Source organism: Alternaria arborescens, assembly GCF_004154835.1.
Source record: "Alternaria arborescens strain FERA 675 chromosome Unknown contig_86, whole genome shotgun sequence".
Classification (NCBI taxonomy): domain Eukaryota; kingdom Fungi; phylum Ascomycota; class Dothideomycetes; order Pleosporales; family Pleosporaceae; genus Alternaria; species Alternaria arborescens.
Window position 1 is genome coordinate 24,834 of NW_021167941.1, and position 19,665 is coordinate 44,498.

Here is a 19,665-nt window from a genome sequence, read left to right on the forward strand (position 1 = left end):
GATTGTGAGTGAAAAGAAGTGAGATAACGTCACGATAGGAAAGGATGGATCAATTGTGATGTGAAACCTGCGAAGCTTTATTGATGTCTCGATGCTATTTACATGGACACAAGACTTCCGGCAAGACGTCGTCCATTATTATATTCCTCCACTCGTATCTTCCTTCCGGAATGACACGTTTACCTGACGCAGTAACCACCGTCGATGAGGAGATCGGAACCAGTGCAGTAGGATGAGGCATCCGATGCGAAGTAGACGTAGGCACCCTTGAGCTCAGTAGCCTTGGCGTCACGGCCCATGGGGATCATGGAGTGCCACAGCTTCTGGATGTCCTGGGGAACGAAGTCGGAGAGACCAGTGTCAATGTATCCAGGGGAGATGGAGTTGACACGGGCAAAGTCCCTCCACTCGTTGGCGAGCGACTTGGCCAGGTGAATGCAGCCAGCCTTAGCAACGTTGTAGGAGGCCTGCTCCTGGGGGAAGTTGGCAATGTGGCCGGACATGGAGGAGGTGATGACGAGAGAGCCAGTCTTGCGCTCGCGGAAGTGGAGACCGACGGCACGGGCGCAGTTGAAGGTACCGGTCAAGTCGGTCTGGATGACCTCGTTCCACTGCTCAACGGTAGCGTCGAGGATACCGTTGTCGGCAGTCTTTCCGGCGTTGGCGATGAAGACATCGACCTTGCCGAAGTCCTTGATGACGTCCTGGACGAGCTTCTCGCACTGAGCGTACTCGTTGACCTGGCACTTGTAGGCCTTGACCTTGACGCCGTACTTCTCGCTCATCTCCTTTGCGTTCTTCTCGGCACCCTCGGCGCGAGAGTTGTAGGTGATGGCGAGGTCGGCACCGTACTCAGCGCATCCTCGGGCAGCCTCTGTGCCAATACCGGTGGGGCCGGAGGCACCGGTGACGATGACGACCTTGCCCTTAAGGCTGAAGAGGTCCTTGAGCTCGGTAGCTTGGGGAACGGTGATGGGCATTGTGGCGATTATGTGGGTTTATGAAGAGTAAAGAAGTTTGGGGTATATAAAATGGGAATTGAGTTGAAGTGTGATGTGATATGAAGATGAAAGCTGATCTGGAGGGGCACGGAGGGGTTCAAGTACTCTTTGGCAGCTGAAAAGACTTGATGGACAACTTCACGCATTAGTGGTTAGTGAGGGGCGCTGGGTCGACAGTGACGTGTGGCTCGTTCTAGGAGCCATCGGACGTCATGTCTCTGAGTTTGATTCGCCAATGGGGTTAGAAGGTGGACAGTCTGGCTCTACCATTCCACTGAGATCCTAGCGACAGACGGGGGTTGAGGTGGGTTGCTGTGACGTTCCTGCCCCTCTGTTAGCTCGCCTTACGGGAGCTTGGGCCATCTTTTCGAATGCTCCGGCGCGTGAACGCATCGCATCGCATCACTTTGCTTTTTCTTCCCACGCGTTATTATCGTTCCCGTCGACTCAGTACCTGTCTTTCAATCACACGACATAATCGCCTTACGCGCACTGCCATCGCGGGTCTGGTTGAGTGTGCTCGAGCTGTCGCACGTTTTCAAAGTGGAACCCCACGATTGATACACGACATGCGTTGTCAGCGGTTACGGCTTTGACAAAGATATTTGGCCGTGACAACCCTCGTATCTAGGCTGTTCATGCAGTCTGAAGCTGCCACGCTGCTAGCCCCGCCTCTTGTGCCATGTCGAAAGCCGATGCGCGTACAATCGGACCAGGCTTAGTTAGTCGAGACGTACTGCCAACCCGGCTGAGGGAACAGTAATCGTTACTCAGCTCTTTCTTGCCTTGGTCTTCAATCCCGATCAGAGTGAATGAATCAGCTGTGTATTCGATCATGATTGAAGTCTCTGACAGACCCTGCATGTACAGTAGCTGCAGGCGAACATGGTAGCAGCTCCGAGAATCTCTGCGCATATCGAAACGTCTCAAGCGGATCCGATCTGTCGAGCAAACCTTGGAATAGCCGGGCTAGAGCGCGTGTGATGCGGCAAAGCCGAAGGAAAACCGCGCATCCATGAAAAACTCCACGCGGGTGGAAGCTGCCTCTGAGCCATCGGTGATCTATCCACGGAGATACAATGGGGCTTTATTGACAATACATATGACGTTGCCGGTATCCGCCGTGAGCTGATCTAATCTGTCATTCTCCCATCGGTCCCGGACATGGGCAGTAGGGATTTAGTTTCTCCGATACCGCGTCGGCACGTGACACTAACCATCGGCCAAAATCTTTCATTTCATCTCAATAGATATCTACATTGTCGTATCTGGCTCGGCGCGCAGTATGTGATCCAATATCAATGTCGCAGCTGCGAACGTGAATGCGTGTAGAACCTACTAGCCAGATTAGCCAAGCACCTGCCACCGGGTCTGATGCAGCCCTCTGATTCGCAGCGCAATGGAGCTCTACACCATACTTTTGCTTCTGCTTCATCTGCCCCTGACCGATAGCTAACACGTAAACTCTCTCCAAATCTTCCCAGAAATTTCTCACCACATACCCGTTAGAGACCCGTAGGCCCGCAACGATGGTACAGAACGCGCTCCTCCCGAAGCCTCTCCCCGCAGACTCCCTTGTCGTTGGCCAACTGGTCACAGAGCCACTACACCCAGAACGCGAATCATTCTACCCCGATAAGGCACATGCAGAGGTGGACGATCTGAATGACTTCCATATCCAGCTCCGTTACAAAGATCTCTACTCGGTCGATGCCGAAGGCCGATTCACAACCAACTATGGTGCGAGGTTCGATCTGGGAAAGATATACAGACAGCCTAATCTGCTTACTGTCAAGGCCGAGCAGATGATACAGCGGACCACGCAGTCATCGTCAAGGGCCTTCCAAGCTGTGTGCAGCGACCCCGAAGCACGCATCTGGATGGCCGAGCAGATCAGGGCGGGCAAGCCCCTCTACATCGTCCTTGGCCTGACCGAGCTCAAGAACGCAACCTTCAAGCGTGCCAAACTGCGTGACGCAGGTGCCTCGAACCGTATCAATGAAACGCCCATCGAAAGGGACGCCAAAGTTCCTGGGTCCTTACGTGGCAGGTCCGAAGGCAGTTTGGGTGACATCGGCACCGAGCCATCTATATCAGGTGTGTTTGGCATGGATGTGCGACACGTTGCAGCAAGGATCACAACGCCCGTGGAGCCACACAGGCTGGAAGACATTGGATACAGGTGGTACTACTATGACGTACCGGGCTCTCAGGACAACGAACAGCTGATGGTGGGGCTGGGCGAGCAGCTGAAGGCGAACGAACTCCGTTTGATGCTCGATCTCACAGAGGACGACGTTCAGGGCAATCTCGACGCCATCAGCAAGCTCAGTCTCGATGCGTTGAGCGCTACAGCGAGCCCAATGCTTAAGCCTAGTACGCCGATGCTGCGAGGACGCTCGCCTTCTCCTCATCCTACCATGCTCCGCTCTTAGTATCGCATCCTCTCTGACGGTTATATGTTCCAAGTTACGAATAACGGTCGACATGTTTCGAAGCATCGATTTCAGTCATGGATACGTATGATAGACTAATCTTGAGCGTTTTGGGCATACGTGTATGATTCTTACGGCCTGGCATCTCTCTACTCTTTTCCTTACATAGTTATACATTTACTTTCCTCCTTTGTCCTCATCTCATCTGTAACTCTCATGTCACCTCAACGAGGCTCAAAAACTACAAGCGTTTTTCCGATGAAACGTAGTATCAATGTCATTTTGAAACGGCAGGAGCTATTTAGTGACTATATGATGAGCTTACATTTCCATCTGAATCAGCAAAGGAAGACGTAGTGCAAAGGCGTTCTGTCAATGCCTATACAACTGTCACAAAGCACACTACCAAACTTGTCAGCTTGCTTCTCTTTTTCTTTAGTCTATCTCTGACTCAGCACGACTCAGTTGTTGCGCCTCCGCTGCTGATCGCGCGCACTATGCAATAACCCTCTCACGCGATCCATGCCGCGTTCCCGACGATTACGACTACCATGACCAAAAGAAGCAACTTGGCGACCAGTTGGTCCATCCGACTGCGCCGCTACATCTTCCCATACGCCATTTCTAAGCCAAACAGCTCGACAGAGAGGACATGTCTTATCCCTATTCCACTGTCGACTTAGAAACTCCTTGAGACAATTTTGGCCGATCATGTGTTCACAGCCTACAATTCCCTTGATCTTGACGCAGTCGTGAGCGGTAGCGTCCTCCATACAGATGGGACAGTCTGTGTTTGTCGTGCTGGTTGTATTGGCGGTAGTGAGGGGTTCGGTGTGCTGTGCGATGAAGTGGTTGATACGTCGTTCGCTCCTCTCTGTGGGCACCCTGTCTTCTGCTACGGGGTTGGGATCGAACTCCTCAGGGAAGTAGCTATACAGTACAGATCCTAGGTCGTAAATATCTTCCTCTGGCTCAGTTGGAAGATGATCGAAAGGGAGATAGTCACCTGCCTGAAAGCCTTGTTGCGGTATGTGCTCGATGTGGCGTTGGGAGGGGATGCCGCTCCTCGACGAATGATGGGCTGGTTCGAAACTGTGTAGCATGAACTCAGGACGAGTAGCGGAACGATGTCTAGAAAAGATGGGGTGGCTGAAGGCGTCCTCTAATTCGCTGATGTGGAGTCCGCTGATATCAGGGATATGGTTTTGCCCACCCTGATTGAAGGGAAATCGTGAACCGGAAGAAATGCTCCTATGGCTTTCGTGACTCTGTCGCACGCCGCCAAGTCTGCAGTCAAGGTTCGACATTGCTTCCTCAAGTGCGTGCATAGAGTTACGTATGTGATTGCCGTAGTCTGGGATAGGGAAATCGTCGTCATAGCGGGAAACGTTGAGGGTAGACCGAGGAGTAACAGCAGCATTTCTGAATGGGTAATTTCGATGATTATGGGGGTGTCTAGCTTGAGGGCTGCTGCCTCGAGAGGCTCGGTGGGCGGTGTAGCTACCACCAAGATGATGTCCACGTCCACAGGATCTAGGAGAAGTGTGGCCACGAGAGCCTGTTTTGATACGTGAATGATCGAACATTTGAACGTTTTCTGCAGTCTGTATGAACCTGAAGAGTAAAATCGTTGTTTGTTCGACGATCTGTAGTTGAGACCGTGTTTCAGTCGCGACCACGAATGAGAAGTGCAAAAGGACGTAATTTATATGAGCATGGACGCTTGCGTGAAAGAGTACCTGGAAGGTAAGACTGATGTAGATTGGGATGGAACTTTGGCTGTGGCCATGCTGTTACAGTCATTGTGAACTGTCCACGTCCATAAGTCTTCAGGACTAAGTGAATGTTACTAAGGACTATCTGCCATAGGTTCGGCATGTCATCACATCGGGAACGTAGAGGTGAACAGTATGCGGAGCTCCGGAAATAACATAGAAGTCTCACAATGGGTATGCATTATGTCTCTTTTATTTCTTCCCTTTCTTCTTTGTGTCACCCTCTTTACCCTCCTTCGTAAAGCCGCCGAGCACCAAGGCCTCTCTTGCCGCGGTGTTGATAATGCGAAAGCGGTCGGGACCTAAAAGTATGCCACCATACCATCTTGTGACAACAACCATAACGTTCCAAACGTCCATTAGTTGCATCAGGTGCAACATGCGAGATCCGGCGGCAGTCTCGCCATCGTCGTCGCAGTCTTGATAGCTTGTATCGTTGGGACCTTTGATCCGCCAGGCAGTCATGTTATGAGTCGCGCGAGCAGCCTTTTTGTCTGTCGCTAGGAGATGCGCAACATACTGTCTGGCTTGAGCAGGCGATGATACCGGTGCTACGCGGGCTAAGAAGACTGATTTCTTCTCGGTAAGTGCAGGTGCTACGATCCATGGTGGTTCCGGTCCTAAATCGACGGTTGGATCAGGTATGGTGTGGGAAACATCCTCGTCTTCGACGTGATGGTCCTCATGCTGATCGTGTAGTTGGATATCCCCTTGTTGTTCCGCTTGCTCCAAGGCTTCTCTTGCTTCTTCGAGTAGGTCGTAAATACATGCTTCGCCCGGTTGGTAGACTTTTGCCAGAACTTCTCTTACAACATCGACAGCACGGCTACCCATGCCCTTGGGTACATCCTGGCCCACGCTCTGTGTGCCTAGCACTGATGGTGGTGTGTCCGGATAGTCTGCAGGAAATTCTATGCGGAGTGTTATCGATGGCAGCGAAGGTAGCCGCAGACTATATAATCTTGCGTCTTCATCTAGGGCCGATAGGGTTCCTTCGTCAAAGATAGCGTTGAGTGAGGTGACTTCATCTTGGATGGCATCGTTTGCGGACATGGTTGTTCTTCCCTTGGCCGAATGGCGGGGTGGAACTAAGCGGAAGACGCGCTAGCTTAGCGTCATTGGCGCTCGAAAACATCAACACCTTGCGACGCTCGCGTCAAACCTCCTTCCCCACCACGAACCTCTTTGTCGCAACCGCACGTCGCAAAAAATGGCGCCCAATGACGATGTCAAGCGCGCGACAAGTGTGTTAACAATCGCACAGATCAAATTCAAGCAAGCAATGAAAAAGACAGATACCGAAGATCGTCTTCCCATTCCAGTCGAAGTTAGCTCGCAGCTCTTCAGCAACATAGATGCTGTTCTTAAGCAGAACACGCGTGTGAACATCCAGGTATCTAACTATAAAGCCATTGATCGCATGTCCCTGGGAGCAGACTAATTTGCCGTTCGTAGAAATGCACAGAGTGGATCGTGAAGCACGTAGCTCCCTCCAAGGCTCGGATCGCCATCCTCGGTGACTATCTCATCGCTGTCTCCAAGTCCATTGTTGTAGACCAGAGTGCTCCAGGACCGGCAAAGAAAGCAGCCCGCAATCGGATGGATTTGTTGCTGATTGTCAACGATGTCCTGCATACTGACAAGTTCCATCGTCGCCACACGATAAAGCAGGGTATCTTCAGCGACGAATGTGAAAGCTTTGTTGTTGATTTGATCGAACAAGGAGCCGTATGTATCACTGAGAGGGCATCACAGCTAGAGTTGAAACTTAGAGCCATTATCAACTACTGGACTGTCAATAGGCTCCTCAGTACAGAGAGCCTCAAAACCTGCCGGGAAAAGGCAGATGAAGCCTTGCTCATTGCTCAAGGTGGCATGCCTGTCCGCAAGCGCAATTACCTCCTGCCAGAGTTCCACGGCGACCGATATGCCCCATGGCACGATCTCCCCGCATCATACATGCTCGAGCAGATGATCAAGTACCCGAAACGCCCAATCAACCCCTCCAAAATCCAGGTCCAGAGGCTAGACAAGAAGCCTGTCAGCCCTCACGTTCGCAACCTGCTCGACAACTTCTTTGAAAAGATCGATCTCAAGTACCTGCCAACGGGCGATAATCCGACGAGCGAGACGACCAAGTACAAACTGTCGTTGGACCCCATGGGTCAGTTGGTGAAGCAGAACAAGGAGACTGGCGAGACAGTGACAGTGGCAAACGGATACGGTTGGTCGCCGAAGTTCTGTCAAGATATGCAGAAGTTCGGCGTTCCGGAAAACATCAAAATTGCGCGAGAAGATGCTGAGCGTATGGAGGACATGGACGACCCGCCAGTCACGTCCGTGGCGCGTCGTGATGACCGACATAGTAGGCCTACTACTTCTTCGTCAGACTCGGATTACAGGCGGGAGCGAATGGGATACAATCGTAGTAGAAGTCGTAGTTACTCTCGTCGTTCCTCTGGGTCGTACGACGATGATCGCTCGCCTCCACGTCGAAGATTTCGCGAAGAAAATCAAGGGCGCCGCAGGGTCTCGCCTTCGCCATCCTCCAAGCCCACGCGTCGAGAGCTTGAGCAGAGAGGACTCGTTGAGTCAGGACGGCATTCAAGGGCATACGACAAAGATGGGTCTCAACCTGCATCGCAGTGGAATGGTCCGAACAGGAATAGCCAGGGCAGTCCGGGTAATCATCAGCACCATGTTCCGCCCATGCCGCCCCAGAACTACGGTCAACCATATTCTCAGCCTCCGCAAGCGCCTTTCAACGCGCCGCCGTTTCCGCCGCAGCATATGCCCCCGTTCGATGTCCCACCGCCTCCCCCGCCGCAATTCCAGGGACCTGGAGGCTTCGTTCCTCCTCCCCCGCCCCCCAACTTCAACGGCGGATGGGTACCTCCCCCTCCGCCTCCCAATTTCAACGGCGGATGGCCTCATCCTCTTCCCCCAAACATGAATATGCCGCCCCACGGTCCACAACAAAGCAACCCACATGGAGGCCAGTACGGCAATCAGGGTGGTAATCAATACGGCAACCAAGGCGGCAACCAAGGCGGCAACCAGTACGGCAACAATGGTCAGTATGGTCAGAACCGAGGTGGCTACCAAGGGGGACGTGGTTATGGCGGGGGACAGCGTGGCGGCAACAGAGGCGGTTGGAGGGGAACAGGGCGTGGCGGGCGATACTAAAATTAGTTGGAGAGGCCTATGGCCATTGTGTGCATGCATATCTGGTGGAGTGTGTCTTGATGTGTGGAAACCTGTAGGATACCTAGTTCATGATGGCGATCATGTTGCGGAAGCATGTATAGTTTTATAGAGGACTTGATAGTTGGGCTATTGGCGGCTTATCCATAGCTTGCCTGACAAGTTCTTGTACACTCCGTTTGCTTCTGTCCCCACGTGCTGTGATGACAAAAGTAACTTGCGCAATCATCATGCATTGGGCCTAGCACTCTAAGCACAAAGAGAACACGGGACTTATTTCAGATCTCAGTGCCCATTGACAAATCAGCTCTTGCATCGAATTGTACTCTGGGTCCTCAAAGTTCGAACCGATACTATCACCCATTCTCGTGGTTGTGAAGTCTCTTACTAGTCAGGGACGCGTCGTGACGCGTTCACCGCCAGCAGGGGTCATTATTCGGTTCGCGGATAGTCCCGCACTCATCATCACTCGCCCTCACCCTCGCCTGCCAACAGCCCAGGCGCATTGGTATCTCCACACTCTCTTTTCCACAATGGAGCTAACCTACTTGGATAAAATCTCAATTGGACGTCGCGCGTAATGGCGCACTCCAAGAGGAAGCGCAATTCTATCAGAACCAAACCAAGCAAACGAGCACGGTACATCGATTCCAGCGAAAGCGAACCCACCAACGACACTCTATGGGCAGCAGAGCGCATCTTAGACGAGAAGACCGTCCGTGGAGTGCGCACTTATCACATTCAATGGAAAGGCCTTGACCCGGAAACTGGTAAGGCGTGGGAACCAACCTGGGAGCCAGAAGAGAACGCGAACGACTTGCTTGTCGCTCACTGGGAGCAAGAGAAAGCGCGAAATTTGGAAGAAGTCCGCCGAATATCGCGAGGAAGCAGCAGAAGACAGTCTGAGCAACGGCAAGACGCTCAAGAACAGAGGCGCATTCGTAATACCCGTGTCATTGACAGCAGCCCAGAACCTGCTATCTGCTCCTCTACATCTTCAACATCTCCCAACGATCAAAGAGGCCCGCAAACCTCGGCCAGTGCCACAGCACCAGCAGACCGCGTTTCACCTCGCATTCAGATCGCACGACGTGGCGAAAGTCTCGAAAGAGACGAATACTCGCGCTTTTCCCAGATCGCCTCGTCTGGGCCTGGTTCGACTCAAGCACCTACCCAAGACACCGACCTTGATAGCTCGCAGCTGTTCGCTGCACGGCCACAATCTCTCCTTTCCGGCGTAGTTGCAGATTCGCAAAGCTCCATTGGCGAAGGAAGCTTTGTTCCCATTATTCAGCATACTGGAGATACAAGCCAGCAAAGCACAGATACAAACGAGTCGCACATTGAGGAGAACGTTGTCGAAGACTCGGTACGTTTGCTTCCTGTTTCCCTACGAGTTAGCATATCCACTAACTACTACTTGCAGGGTCTCCTTGAACTGATAGAAGAAGCCGCACGACACGCCGCATCGCCTGCACGATCCATCCCCGAGACCATCCCCGATATCACCACAGCAGAATCACAATCTGCTCCGACGACAGCCGAATTTGTATATATCTCGTCACAGGTGGACCAGGCGTCGAGCCAAGAGCTTGAGGATAGCGTGCTTATCCAACCCAGCGGAGACGCCCAGAGTGTTGCACAAGTCGAGCATATAAGAGAAGACACTAACTGGCTCGAAACGCGACAGTCTGATCACATCGACCCTCAGGTTTGTCCAGCTCAAGCCGTCTGCGAGACAACCTCAGACAGAGGAGAGAGCACACAGAGCGAACATCTGCCTTTAAACCCAACCTCTGCAGACGTTACAGGAGACGCTTCGACAGATATCGCGGACGTAGCTGAAACCCCATCCTTTCTAAACAAATCCTTTACGCTTGTAGGCAACAGCCAACCGCATCATTCCGAACGGAGCAACGAAGCTAGCGGTATACAATTCGCGGTCGGCAGCATTGACGAGGCGTCGCAACATCAGGAATCCCAGCAAAATAGCGTTCGTGACAGTAAGCCCAGTCTAACCGAACACTCGCTACTGGAAGACAACGAACAGTTCCCCTTCCAGTCTCAGCATCCGTTTGCACCATATCAGCCTTTACAAGAACTTCTCACTGCCGTTCCAGACCAGCTTGAACATACTTGCACGACACCACTTAGCCATCCAGGACAAGTGCTTACCAGGGTTAGTGTGCCAAGCCTGGCCTTTCCGGCGCCGGCGTCCGACCCACCTCACCAATCAATACAAGCATCACCAAACAATCCCCAGGTTCACGACGACGCGCCAGTAGTATCTCTGCAATCTGATTCTGCTCTTACTCACAGCACTTTGCCACCAGACCAACCCGAAGTAAACGAGACTTGTTGTGCTCAGTTGCTCCACGATTCCTCTAGCCCTGAACGTGAGCAGAACGCGCAAGTACTACCTCTCGAGGCAGATCTAAGCACCCAAGACGACACGCCTGAGAGTATACGGACTACCATCGAGAAAGAGTCAGTGCATCGAGCTAGCTCTGAATCTCGTCACGACTCATCTCAGGAGACTCCGGAACGGCCGTCAAGGTCACTAAATCACGAAACCTCGCCAGTTCTTTACCCACCAAGCTATTCCCTAAGAAATCAAGAACCCAGACTTCCATCACGGCCTTGTACACCTGTTCCTACTTCATCGCCATCAATCATGTCGGGTGAGAGCGCTGCGGATAATGTCCATCGTCGGCTGCAAGAGGACATTGCCAAACGCCTCGCAGCTTCCAGAGCTTCTAGAGGGCGCCCTAGCAGGTCGTCTTTCACGCCTTCAGTGACAGGAGATGGACCATCAGCTACTTCTACACCTTTGAGCAGACTACGGACAAATGAGCAGCCAGAAGGCACTCGTTCGCCTTCTGCTGTGCCCGACCGTTCGCCTGTTGCGCAAACACCAACATCACTAAGAAACATTGCCTATGCCACTAATAATACACCATTAGAAGCGTCACCGTTGGACAAGGTCATGGTTTCGCTGCCAGATGCTCCCCCAGAACCTACTATCGCTGAAGATCCAACCCTGTCTGAACCTATCGCACCAGTACCGACGTCCCCCGCTTCTGACGAAATGGATGTTAGTGATGCAGATGACGAGGATAGCGACAGTCTACTCAATGACGACTTGCAGTTAGCTGACCAAGAGTTCATCGTGCCGTTGTTCATACAAGGCCGACAAAGCGACACGTATGCCCAGTACATCTCGTCTAAAAAGGACTTGTTGGACCGCTTTCTCAAAGAGCCTCGGAGTGTGAGCCCCATCGAAGAAGTCGAGAATATCTTGTCCCAACTCCGGGCTATTGAAACACACATGGACTTGATCTTCGCTGAAGCCGAAATAGAAGGCTTGAACGGCGAGGCTTCGTCGACGCAAGCTGAACATGCCGCTCGATTTGGCATGGAAAACTCGACCAAGTTCAGGTTCTTAGCCAGACTTTTCCAGGAATTGCGAAACTCCGAGCCGCAGAAACATATTGTTTTGGTCACGGAACGGGACAATGAAACTCTGTTCCGGATCATCCAGACCTTCTGTAAGGCAAACTTGATCAAATACACTATGCCTGGCAAAGACTGGAATTTAGACCGCAAAGAGACTGAGGGTAGCTTACTGGTCACTGTCATACCGAGTGATGCATCGCCCATCATACATGCTCCCGATCTGATCATCTGCCTCGATGGCGTGCAGGACGCAGCACAGATTCGGAAGAAGAACTGGGCAAATTCTCCCGACCGCGATGTGGTGCCAGTGATCCATCTAGTCATTCCGAGGACTGTCGGCCACCTTGAGCGGTATGTAGCATCGAGTCTGGACCCAGTAGAGCGTATGCATACTATCCTGGCAAGTCTGGCGCATGTTCGCCCAGATGTTGGAAAAGCCATCGACGACCGAACGCCGCGAGACGTTGAGTGCGCCTCAGAAGTCGCCGGCTGGATCGAGAACATAATGGAAGGGGCCGAATGGCCATTGCCATCTATTGGTAGCGTCAAGGATGTCATTGAGTATCAGACGCAGTTGTCGCAGCCCTCTACAGATACGCCTATACCTGAGCGTACCAAGCGCCCTTTGGATGAAGAAGACCTTGACCCGGCAAAGCGTATGCGCTTCACTCCGCAACCACAAAGAGCTTCCGTTGCAGAGAAGGAGCACGAAGTCACGCATATAAGCGACTCTATGCCCGGAACTGCTGCCCTCGAGCTTGACTTGCAGAGAGCATCCGCTCCTGCTGACGAAGCGGTTCGAGAGGAGCAAGAAGCCCATAGGGCAGAACAGAGGCACTTTCGAGAGAGTGAGATAATGTGGGACAAACAGCAGGGGAAGCATGAAGATCTCGCCCGTGATTATCGTGTTCAGAAGGGAAAATTGAGCGCTGCAGAGACCAGAGTGGAAACGTTGACCAAGAATAACGCTACCCTTACCGAGCGCCTTACAACACGTACCGCAGAGATGCGCGACCTAGACCAACAGCTACAGGAACAGCGAGCTACCGATCTTCTCTCGCCTGATGCACAGATCGCCGAGATCACTAAGCTTCGCAAAGAACTTGCTGAAGCACGCGCGGAGAAAGACAAAGCAATACAGAACGCTTCAAGTGCGGAAAGTCTACTTGAATATACAAGAGGAGCCTATCAAGATGCGCAAAACGCTGCTTCTTCCAATGCTGCCCGCGTTAAAGAGCTCGAAGAAGAAGTGAAGAAACTCTCGTCTGCAGCTTCAGGGGAAGCAACAAAGCGGAAGGGCATGCACCTGAATCAGAACTACGATCGACAGCAAAAGCAAATCGCGAGCCTGGAGGCACAGTTGACTATTTACAAGCGTACGCTGCAGAGCAAGGAAGAAGAGATTGTTCGTCTGAGGAGCGTTGGCAGGCCGGGTGTGGGCACCAGAGGCACGAGTGCAACACCTCAACCCAAGACCAGGAGTAGAGCTGGTAGTCCCACTTTCATAGGCGGCAGAGTTTCGAACTTGAGGAATAGCTAGGAATTGTTTGGTCTAGGTTTACTCTGGAGTGTGAGGATCTGTCCTTGTTTACGTTCGGTATTGTTTGGGTATGGATAGCATAGCGGTCGGATGGGCGATGTAGATACCCTAGTCATTGTGATAACGAAGTAGGATAACCTAGATTACTAGTATAATGTACTTTCTTTCTCGATACTCATTGCAACCAATACACATGCATTTCGTAAACGCGCCTTTCAGTATATGTTTGAAAATACTCACCTTGCCAGAACGCTTAGCATTGAAACCCGGTCGCATGCCTATCCGAATATGTGTGAGTAGCTTAGTGAAAATCGTGCCTTCACCTTATATGTTCAAAGCCATCTTCATGGCCTCTTAGTCACATGGTCATCAGGACATAGAGTCACACGCATAGAATACCGCACTCTCCATCGTCTTGAGATACCTGGCCGTCGTATGAAGTCTTTGGGCATAGAGAATTTCTGTGCTCTTCATACTTAACCATACTCATGCAGTTGCGTGACGTGGAACATCTCAACCATAGCCCTAGTTGATGACCTCTTGAGAACACATACAACTCTTCGCGAATACTTTCACCATATCATTGTCCGGTGACTGTACTCTTTTAGAGTACGGTGTCGTTCGTCCTTATAGCACAAAGATAGATTCATTCGACTACATTAGCTCACTTGCTCATTTCCTCGCCAACTTACCCTCAACCACAACCTAAGACCACGAATCTCTATCGACCGAACCAAACGACATGGGACCCTTTCAAGGCGGAATCTGGGATGAAAATCCTTTCGGTGGCCGCCACCGCAATGGCGGTGGCTATCGACCAAGCCAAATTCAACGCAGTGGCTACGTAGAGCAAGATCCGTATGAAGGCTACGATTTACCACCCATGATGGGTGGCATGGGCGGCCAAGGTCTAATGATGCATCACGCGATGGGTAGTCCCATGATGGACGGCAACTCTCACTCTTACTCTTCTTACCAAGAGTCCGACGGTAACATGCACGAAGAAGGCTATGGACCTAATGATCCGTATCGCAACACCATGCGTCGGGATCAGGGGCCGCCAGGTATGGGTATGGACGGAGGTGTGCCACCTCGTGGTCCACCACAAGGACGACCACCACCCGGAAGTCTCCTAGGCGGCCGCCCGACAGGTCGCCCAGGAGCCTTTCGGTCCTCTTTCTGGACAGGCCCGAACCCGTTCCGTGTCAACGGCGCTAATAGTGGTGTCAATGGTCGCGTCGACGGTGGACAAGGCCATCGTCCGGACGGCGCTTTCAGAAACGAAGTCGAACCCGCTGCTATGCGACAAGACCGCGGTCTCTCGCAAGAAGCCGCAGAAGATATGGCGTGGTTCTTACAAGAACGAACGCAGCCCGTTGGCGATGGCAGGATTGCGCCTCCAAATGCCGAGTGTCCGATTTGTCTGGAGCCACCGAGTGCGTCGCATCTTTGCATCCAAATCAAGGGAATTGAGGGGTGTAATCACATGATTGGGAGGGATTGTTTAAAGGAGATGTTGTTGAATCGACCCGATGATCAAAAGCGTTGCCCGATCTGCAGGGCTGAGTTTCTTGGAGAGGATGGCATTTGGCAGGATTCGGAGCAGTTTCAACAGCTTGCGAATGGACAGAATGCTGGTGGACGCGCGCCGCCCCCAAGACCCCCTCCCAGTCATGGAGGCGGCGTTCCTCATGGACATGGTGGCTATGGTGGCGGCTCTCCTGCCGGTCCTCGTAGCCCTCTTCGTGACTCTCCCGTAGGTCCACCTCTAGGCTATGGCGGTCCTCCCCAGATGCGTCCTAGTCGTGGGCATGGCCCTTCCGCAGGCCCTTCAAGCTATGGTGGACCTCACCGTGCTGCTCCTCTTGCTACTCCACATGCCGCTCCTGCAGGACTTCGCAACGCGATGCGCGGAGGGGCTAGAGTCCATGGCGTTCGCGACGTGGGTATAGGAACAGACGGCGAGCAAGTCGGTGGTCGTCCCACAGGCGGCATGCAAGGTGGACCGCCGATGATGGACGACAGGGGGCCTTCTGCTCCACAAAGCAACTTCGACGGCCCTGGCCAACGAATTGGTTACATGTACCCAGACCAACGCTGGTGAAGCGGTACTGTGATGGCCAACGGCATCATGTCTACCGTTGGATGTCTTGCGTTGTTTTTCTCTCCTTTGTTTTCCTATGCGCGCAGATGGGGCACGGCGTAATGCTTGATTCATCGTAAGAGTCTCATGGTACCTGATTTGGTATCGTATGGATGTAGGCCCGATTTCTAGAGTGAGTGTTTCCGGTCAGAGGCCTAGCATAATTGTGGATAAGCCATGTCCAGATTCCCAGCTTTCCCGCAAACATTGGTTCGTCCAACTCGTGATATGCACGCCAGCCGCATTTGTCACTCATGGCGTTGCGTAGGTTCGCCGAATTAAACTTCAAACCCTCTGCAATGTAGTAGTCATCGCAATATTCGCGCATCCAACCTCCAACTTCTGATTTGACCAGTGTTATCTGAATTTGGTACACGCAACATGTGAAACCAGACTAGAGATTGATCCAGGCACGTCTTGCTGCTATCAGATACACTCGCATCAGACCCTGATGTCGGCCTAATGCAGCATGCAGGGCAAGCCTGATGGATGGACCACAAGATAAACTTACATTATAGCGGTGAGTAGTAAATGCCGCTGTACCTGACGTTCTTCGTGTGTCGCATTTCACGGTCATGCTGTACTCTGCTGGTGATTGACGTTGCTTTAGAGTTGACTGGACCGGATCGCCGGGCTCCACAGCGGGAATAATTATATGGTGTTGTTTGAGGAAATGCCGCACTGGCACGAGGCTACATCGCCATGGACATTGTAGAATGTGCGTGCTGACAGTATGAGCCTAGCGTTGGGTTGAGGCAATATCGTGCATGGCGAGAGTGGCTGTGTGCTTTGATAATGATGTGCATATTCTTGCATGCCCATACCCGAGGATGAGGGCAAAGGGCAAGGCAACGTCGGAAAGTGCTTTCCGCGTGCTGACACAGTGCAGGGAGGCCTGCGATACCTAACAATCGAGGGAAGGTCTGCCAAGTCTTGGTTCAAAGTAAACAGGAAGGTGATGTTGCCGCGGTCACAGTGACCGCAGCTGCGTGTGCCTGGCTCCAGACAAATGACGGCTTTCAGCCGAGCCATCCGATTCACAGGCATCGGCCCCGCACTGGTCCCGCTTATGGCGCTGCCCCTCATCGATCGTCAAGGCCTCATGATGCGGCGTCTGCATAGAACACGTTTGGAACAATGCGGCGTTTTTAACATCGTGACGTTTGGGCGGGCTACACCGGTTTCTTGTACGTAAAGTCAGGCTTCTGGACCACCTTGGTATGGTAGTATAGCATCATGACCAATGCTAGATATACCTGGAGTATCGTGAATGTCAGAGAGTAATCGCAAAAGTTGCTTGAATATCGATGTTGACGAATATTGTGGGTCCGGTGTGACGTGGGTCAGAAACTGCATCAAAGTGCATGGCAGAGAATTCGAAAGTGTTTCTGCTTCCACGGTGGGGATCCTTGGCTGCGGCTTCTTGCGGTTCAGCCCTCTGAAGCGGACGTTTAGTTGCAGATCCTGGTAGTCTAGAAAAAGGTCTCCCCGTTTCTTTGCATGGGTCTATGGGACCTTGTACGAGTCGCGAAAGCGCACTCAGACGTCCCAGACGGCTTGCGCCAACAACGTGGTCCTTTGGAAAGGTTTGACACTTCACCAACAATATGCAGGTGCAAAGCGAGGTGATCAGGCCCATGGCGACAAAGGATGTATTCCATATGTGAGCGCAAAGTGCCCAGTCGTGGCGTAGCTGCTGATATCTAACACGACGCACGGCCGTTCCACTATAAACAAGGGTTACTTGCGCCGTCGTCATCTTCAGCGCAAATAGCGAATATTGGCTGTGTCATTTGCTCGTTTTAAACGGCAACGTTACTGGCTTTGACGGGATGTGGCGACTTGCTCCGCAGCTGGGCCTATGCAGCGATGCTGGCTAGGTTAGTCAGGTGGTGCCACTTGGATGCAGTTGTGTCGGACTATATGCGTCACGCAACATCTGTTGTGTGTGCCTTCGAACATTAACAGCGCATCGTGAAAATGTTTTGAGCATTGCGATATATGCTATGGCAAGGGACCGCATGCATGGGGCTCAAAGCAGGTTGGCGCGCAACATTTACTACACCGCTCAAACAGGCAAGCACGAATGAAAAACCTGGGGAAGCGCTACGGGAGTGCGGTGGTCCAGGGGTAACAAGAAAAGAAATGGCGCATTCATGGATGGCTAACCGGCTTGTATCACTTTTCTCCACTAGGAAATAATCTGCCCCCAATTACGTTACACTGGTTCGGGCTGATCGAGATGCATGCCTCGGTGTCTCTTGTGTGGAACTTATCGTGACGGCGCCATTCGTTCTGTTTCTAATTGTGCGGTGAAGCTTCCGCAAGGCTCACGATCGTGATTGAATGGTCCCTCGATCCCAGCCGTCAGCCACGTATAAAGAGATCATCTGCTGCCCATCTTTCTCTCGAAGCAGCAAAGCATCCACAGCAACTTCTTCAACCAATCTCGAGTTTCAATCTAAACTCTTGCAAGACGGGATCGACACCAGAGAACTACCCTCATACAAACCTCGAACTACCTCTACCGCAACCAATCAGCGTCGCCTACAGCTCAAACCACCACCCATCTATCATCTATCGTCTATTGAACTCAGACATCATGCCTGCTCTTCCATTCAACTCGTCCGCTTCTTCGTCACCCTCATCTTCACCTACTTTGTCGCCTACCATGACGCCTTCAATAGTTCTCCATCCCGCATCGGGTATATTTGATCAACCATACTAAAGCCTCCCATCTAATCTTTCCAGCAGGTGTTTCATCACAAAAGAAGGAGCTTCTTAAGCCAAAGGAAGACCCTGCGCAGGCGTATCGCATTCGTTATGCGCAGTACCTCGCAGCCACCTTTGGCTTCTCGATGCAGGCCGCGCTCGCCGAGGCGGATAGCCAGCTTGCGCCGCGCCGTTCGTCGAGTTCGAGTATGTCGGAAGCTGAATCGTTACGCGCGATCTGAGCTTGAGTGAGGCTGTCGGACTTACAAAGGGCGTTTGATGACTTTATGAACATGCATGTATAGGGTTGATAATGGGCATTGGGATGGGGTTCTTCGGCGTAGTATATATTTGGACCACACAATCAAAAGCGTCGTCTGTTCACCAATTCTATCCAATCTCGTAGCGAGAAAACCATTTTGTATTGTGGTCATCGAAAGAAGCGATTGCATGCAATCGTGTGGCCGGTCGCAAGCCTATGCGATTATCTTAGTTCGTAAGGCTCGTGTATACCCCGCGAACCTTCTCGGTATTTTCGGATGCTGATAGTTGTAGGAGCAGAATCCGCAACTGCCACCCCCACCATTCCACCCGCCCCGCCTGGGCCAGGTATCCACGTGCAGAGCTTATCTATCGATTGAGGCTCAATTTCAACGACATTCCATGCCTTACAGTATCTTCTACTTTGAAAAGGATCCTGCCACGCCATGGTCTCTCCGGAAATCGATCACCCGCACACTGCGCAGGCAAGCGAAGCGACACTATCCACATTCCTCGGGACAATCCTCCACGATAATGCTCACTGGGCCTTCCGACGAGTCTTCAATGCGCTGCAGGTCTAGTGCACCATAACCACGCGTTGCCATCATGGCGTATTGGTTTGCGAGACGTATCATTGGCGGTGCCGCCACACCTGTAATCAGACAAGCCTTAAGTGGCATACGTGGCAAACATCAACCTGTCATATGCGGCAGCGCTGCTTACTGTCGTATCTCTACCCCGGAAACACATATCCTGGATGCTCCTGTTGCTGGCTAAAAGCATCACACGGCTCCACACAGAGCGCGCAAAACGCGGAGTCGTTGGATCCTCCACGGGGAAACTGCGAGAACCAACATGCACAGTACCGACAAGTACTCCGAAAGTACTCAACGCCAACAGCCGAGACATCTCGGCATCGCGGCACAGTGGCTCAAAGCCACACAGTCGATACTTAAAACTGGGATGAGGCGACCGGACTTCTTGGATCCGTCAGCCAAGCTTCTTATCGTTCTAACATGTTTTACAAGCGAGTGACGCGTACAAGCGAGTGACGCACCCCACCAACTTTGCGCACCTCTACACGCGTATATCTCAACCACCTTACAAGATAATATATAGATATTAATAGAGCAGATTA

General features: G+C 52.2%; 8 protein-coding genes across 9 annotated transcripts; 5 read left to right on the forward strand and 3 right to left on the reverse strand.

The window, feature by feature from the left end:
- Window positions 1-179: 179 nt before the first annotated feature.
- On the reverse strand, window positions 180-980 carry AA0111_g12553 (putative NADP-dependent mannitol dehydrogenase; the record flags this gene model as incomplete). The annotated part of the gene is made up of 1 exon (XM_028646546.1): window positions 180-980. The coding sequence occupies one exon, from the start codon at window positions 978-980 to the stop codon at window positions 180-182; it is 801 nt and encodes a 266-aa protein (XP_028499850.1).
- Window positions 981-2,530: 1,550 nt separating this feature from the next.
- AA0111_g12554 (hypothetical protein) lies at window positions 2,531-3,436 on the forward strand (the record flags this gene model as incomplete). The annotated part of the gene is made up of 1 exon (XM_028646547.1): window positions 2,531-3,436. One exon carries the CDS (start codon window positions 2,531-2,533, stop codon window positions 3,434-3,436), a length of 906 nt encoding a protein of 301 aa, XP_028499847.1.
- Window positions 3,437-3,897: 461 nt separating this feature from the next.
- On the reverse strand, window positions 3,898-4,539 carry AA0111_g12555 (hypothetical protein; the record flags this gene model as incomplete). Its single annotated transcript, XM_028646548.1, has 1 exon — window positions 3,898-4,539. The coding sequence occupies one exon, from the start codon at window positions 4,537-4,539 to the stop codon at window positions 3,898-3,900; it is 642 nt and encodes a 213-aa protein (XP_028499848.1).
- Window positions 4,540-5,403: 864 nt separating this feature from the next.
- AA0111_g12556 (hypothetical protein) lies at window positions 5,404-6,264 on the reverse strand (the record flags this gene model as incomplete). The annotated part of the gene is made up of 1 exon (XM_028646549.1): window positions 5,404-6,264. One exon carries the CDS (start codon window positions 6,262-6,264, stop codon window positions 5,404-5,406), a length of 861 nt encoding a protein of 286 aa, XP_028499845.1.
- A 157-nt stretch (window positions 6,265-6,421) lies between these two features.
- AA0111_g12557 (hypothetical protein) lies at window positions 6,422-8,397 on the forward strand (the record flags this gene model as incomplete). Its single annotated transcript, XM_028646550.1, has 2 exons — window positions 6,422-6,604; window positions 6,667-8,397. The coding sequence occupies 2 exons, from the start codon at window positions 6,422-6,424 to the stop codon at window positions 8,395-8,397; spliced, it is 1,914 nt and encodes a 637-aa protein (XP_028499846.1).
- A 598-nt stretch (window positions 8,398-8,995) lies between these two features.
- On the forward strand, window positions 8,996-13,411 carry AA0111_g12558 (hypothetical protein; the record flags this gene model as incomplete). The annotated part of the gene is made up of 2 exons (XM_028646551.1): window positions 8,996-9,784; window positions 9,842-13,411. 2 exons carry the CDS (start codon window positions 8,996-8,998, stop codon window positions 13,409-13,411), a joined length of 4,359 nt encoding a protein of 1,452 aa, XP_028499857.1.
- Window positions 13,412-14,153: 742 nt separating this feature from the next.
- AA0111_g12559 (hypothetical protein) lies at window positions 14,154-15,515 on the forward strand (the record flags this gene model as incomplete). The annotated part of the gene is made up of 1 exon (XM_028646552.1): window positions 14,154-15,515. The coding sequence occupies one exon, from the start codon at window positions 14,154-14,156 to the stop codon at window positions 15,513-15,515; it is 1,362 nt and encodes a 453-aa protein (XP_028499858.1).
- Window positions 15,516-18,156: 2,641 nt separating this feature from the next.
- Window positions 18,157-18,508, forward strand: AA0111_g12560 (hypothetical protein; the record flags this gene model as incomplete). Of its 2 annotated transcripts, none has more annotated exons than XM_028646554.1 (2): window positions 18,157-18,259; window positions 18,306-18,508. In XM_028646554.1, 2 exons carry the CDS (start codon window positions 18,157-18,159, stop codon window positions 18,506-18,508), a joined length of 306 nt encoding a protein of 101 aa, XP_028499842.1. The 2 variants fall into 2 exon arrangements, with proteins under 2 accessions (XP_028499842.1, XP_028499843.1); XM_028646555.1 differs by having other exon boundaries at window positions 18,309-18,508.
- Between the last annotated feature and the right edge of the window lie 1,157 nt (window positions 18,509-19,665).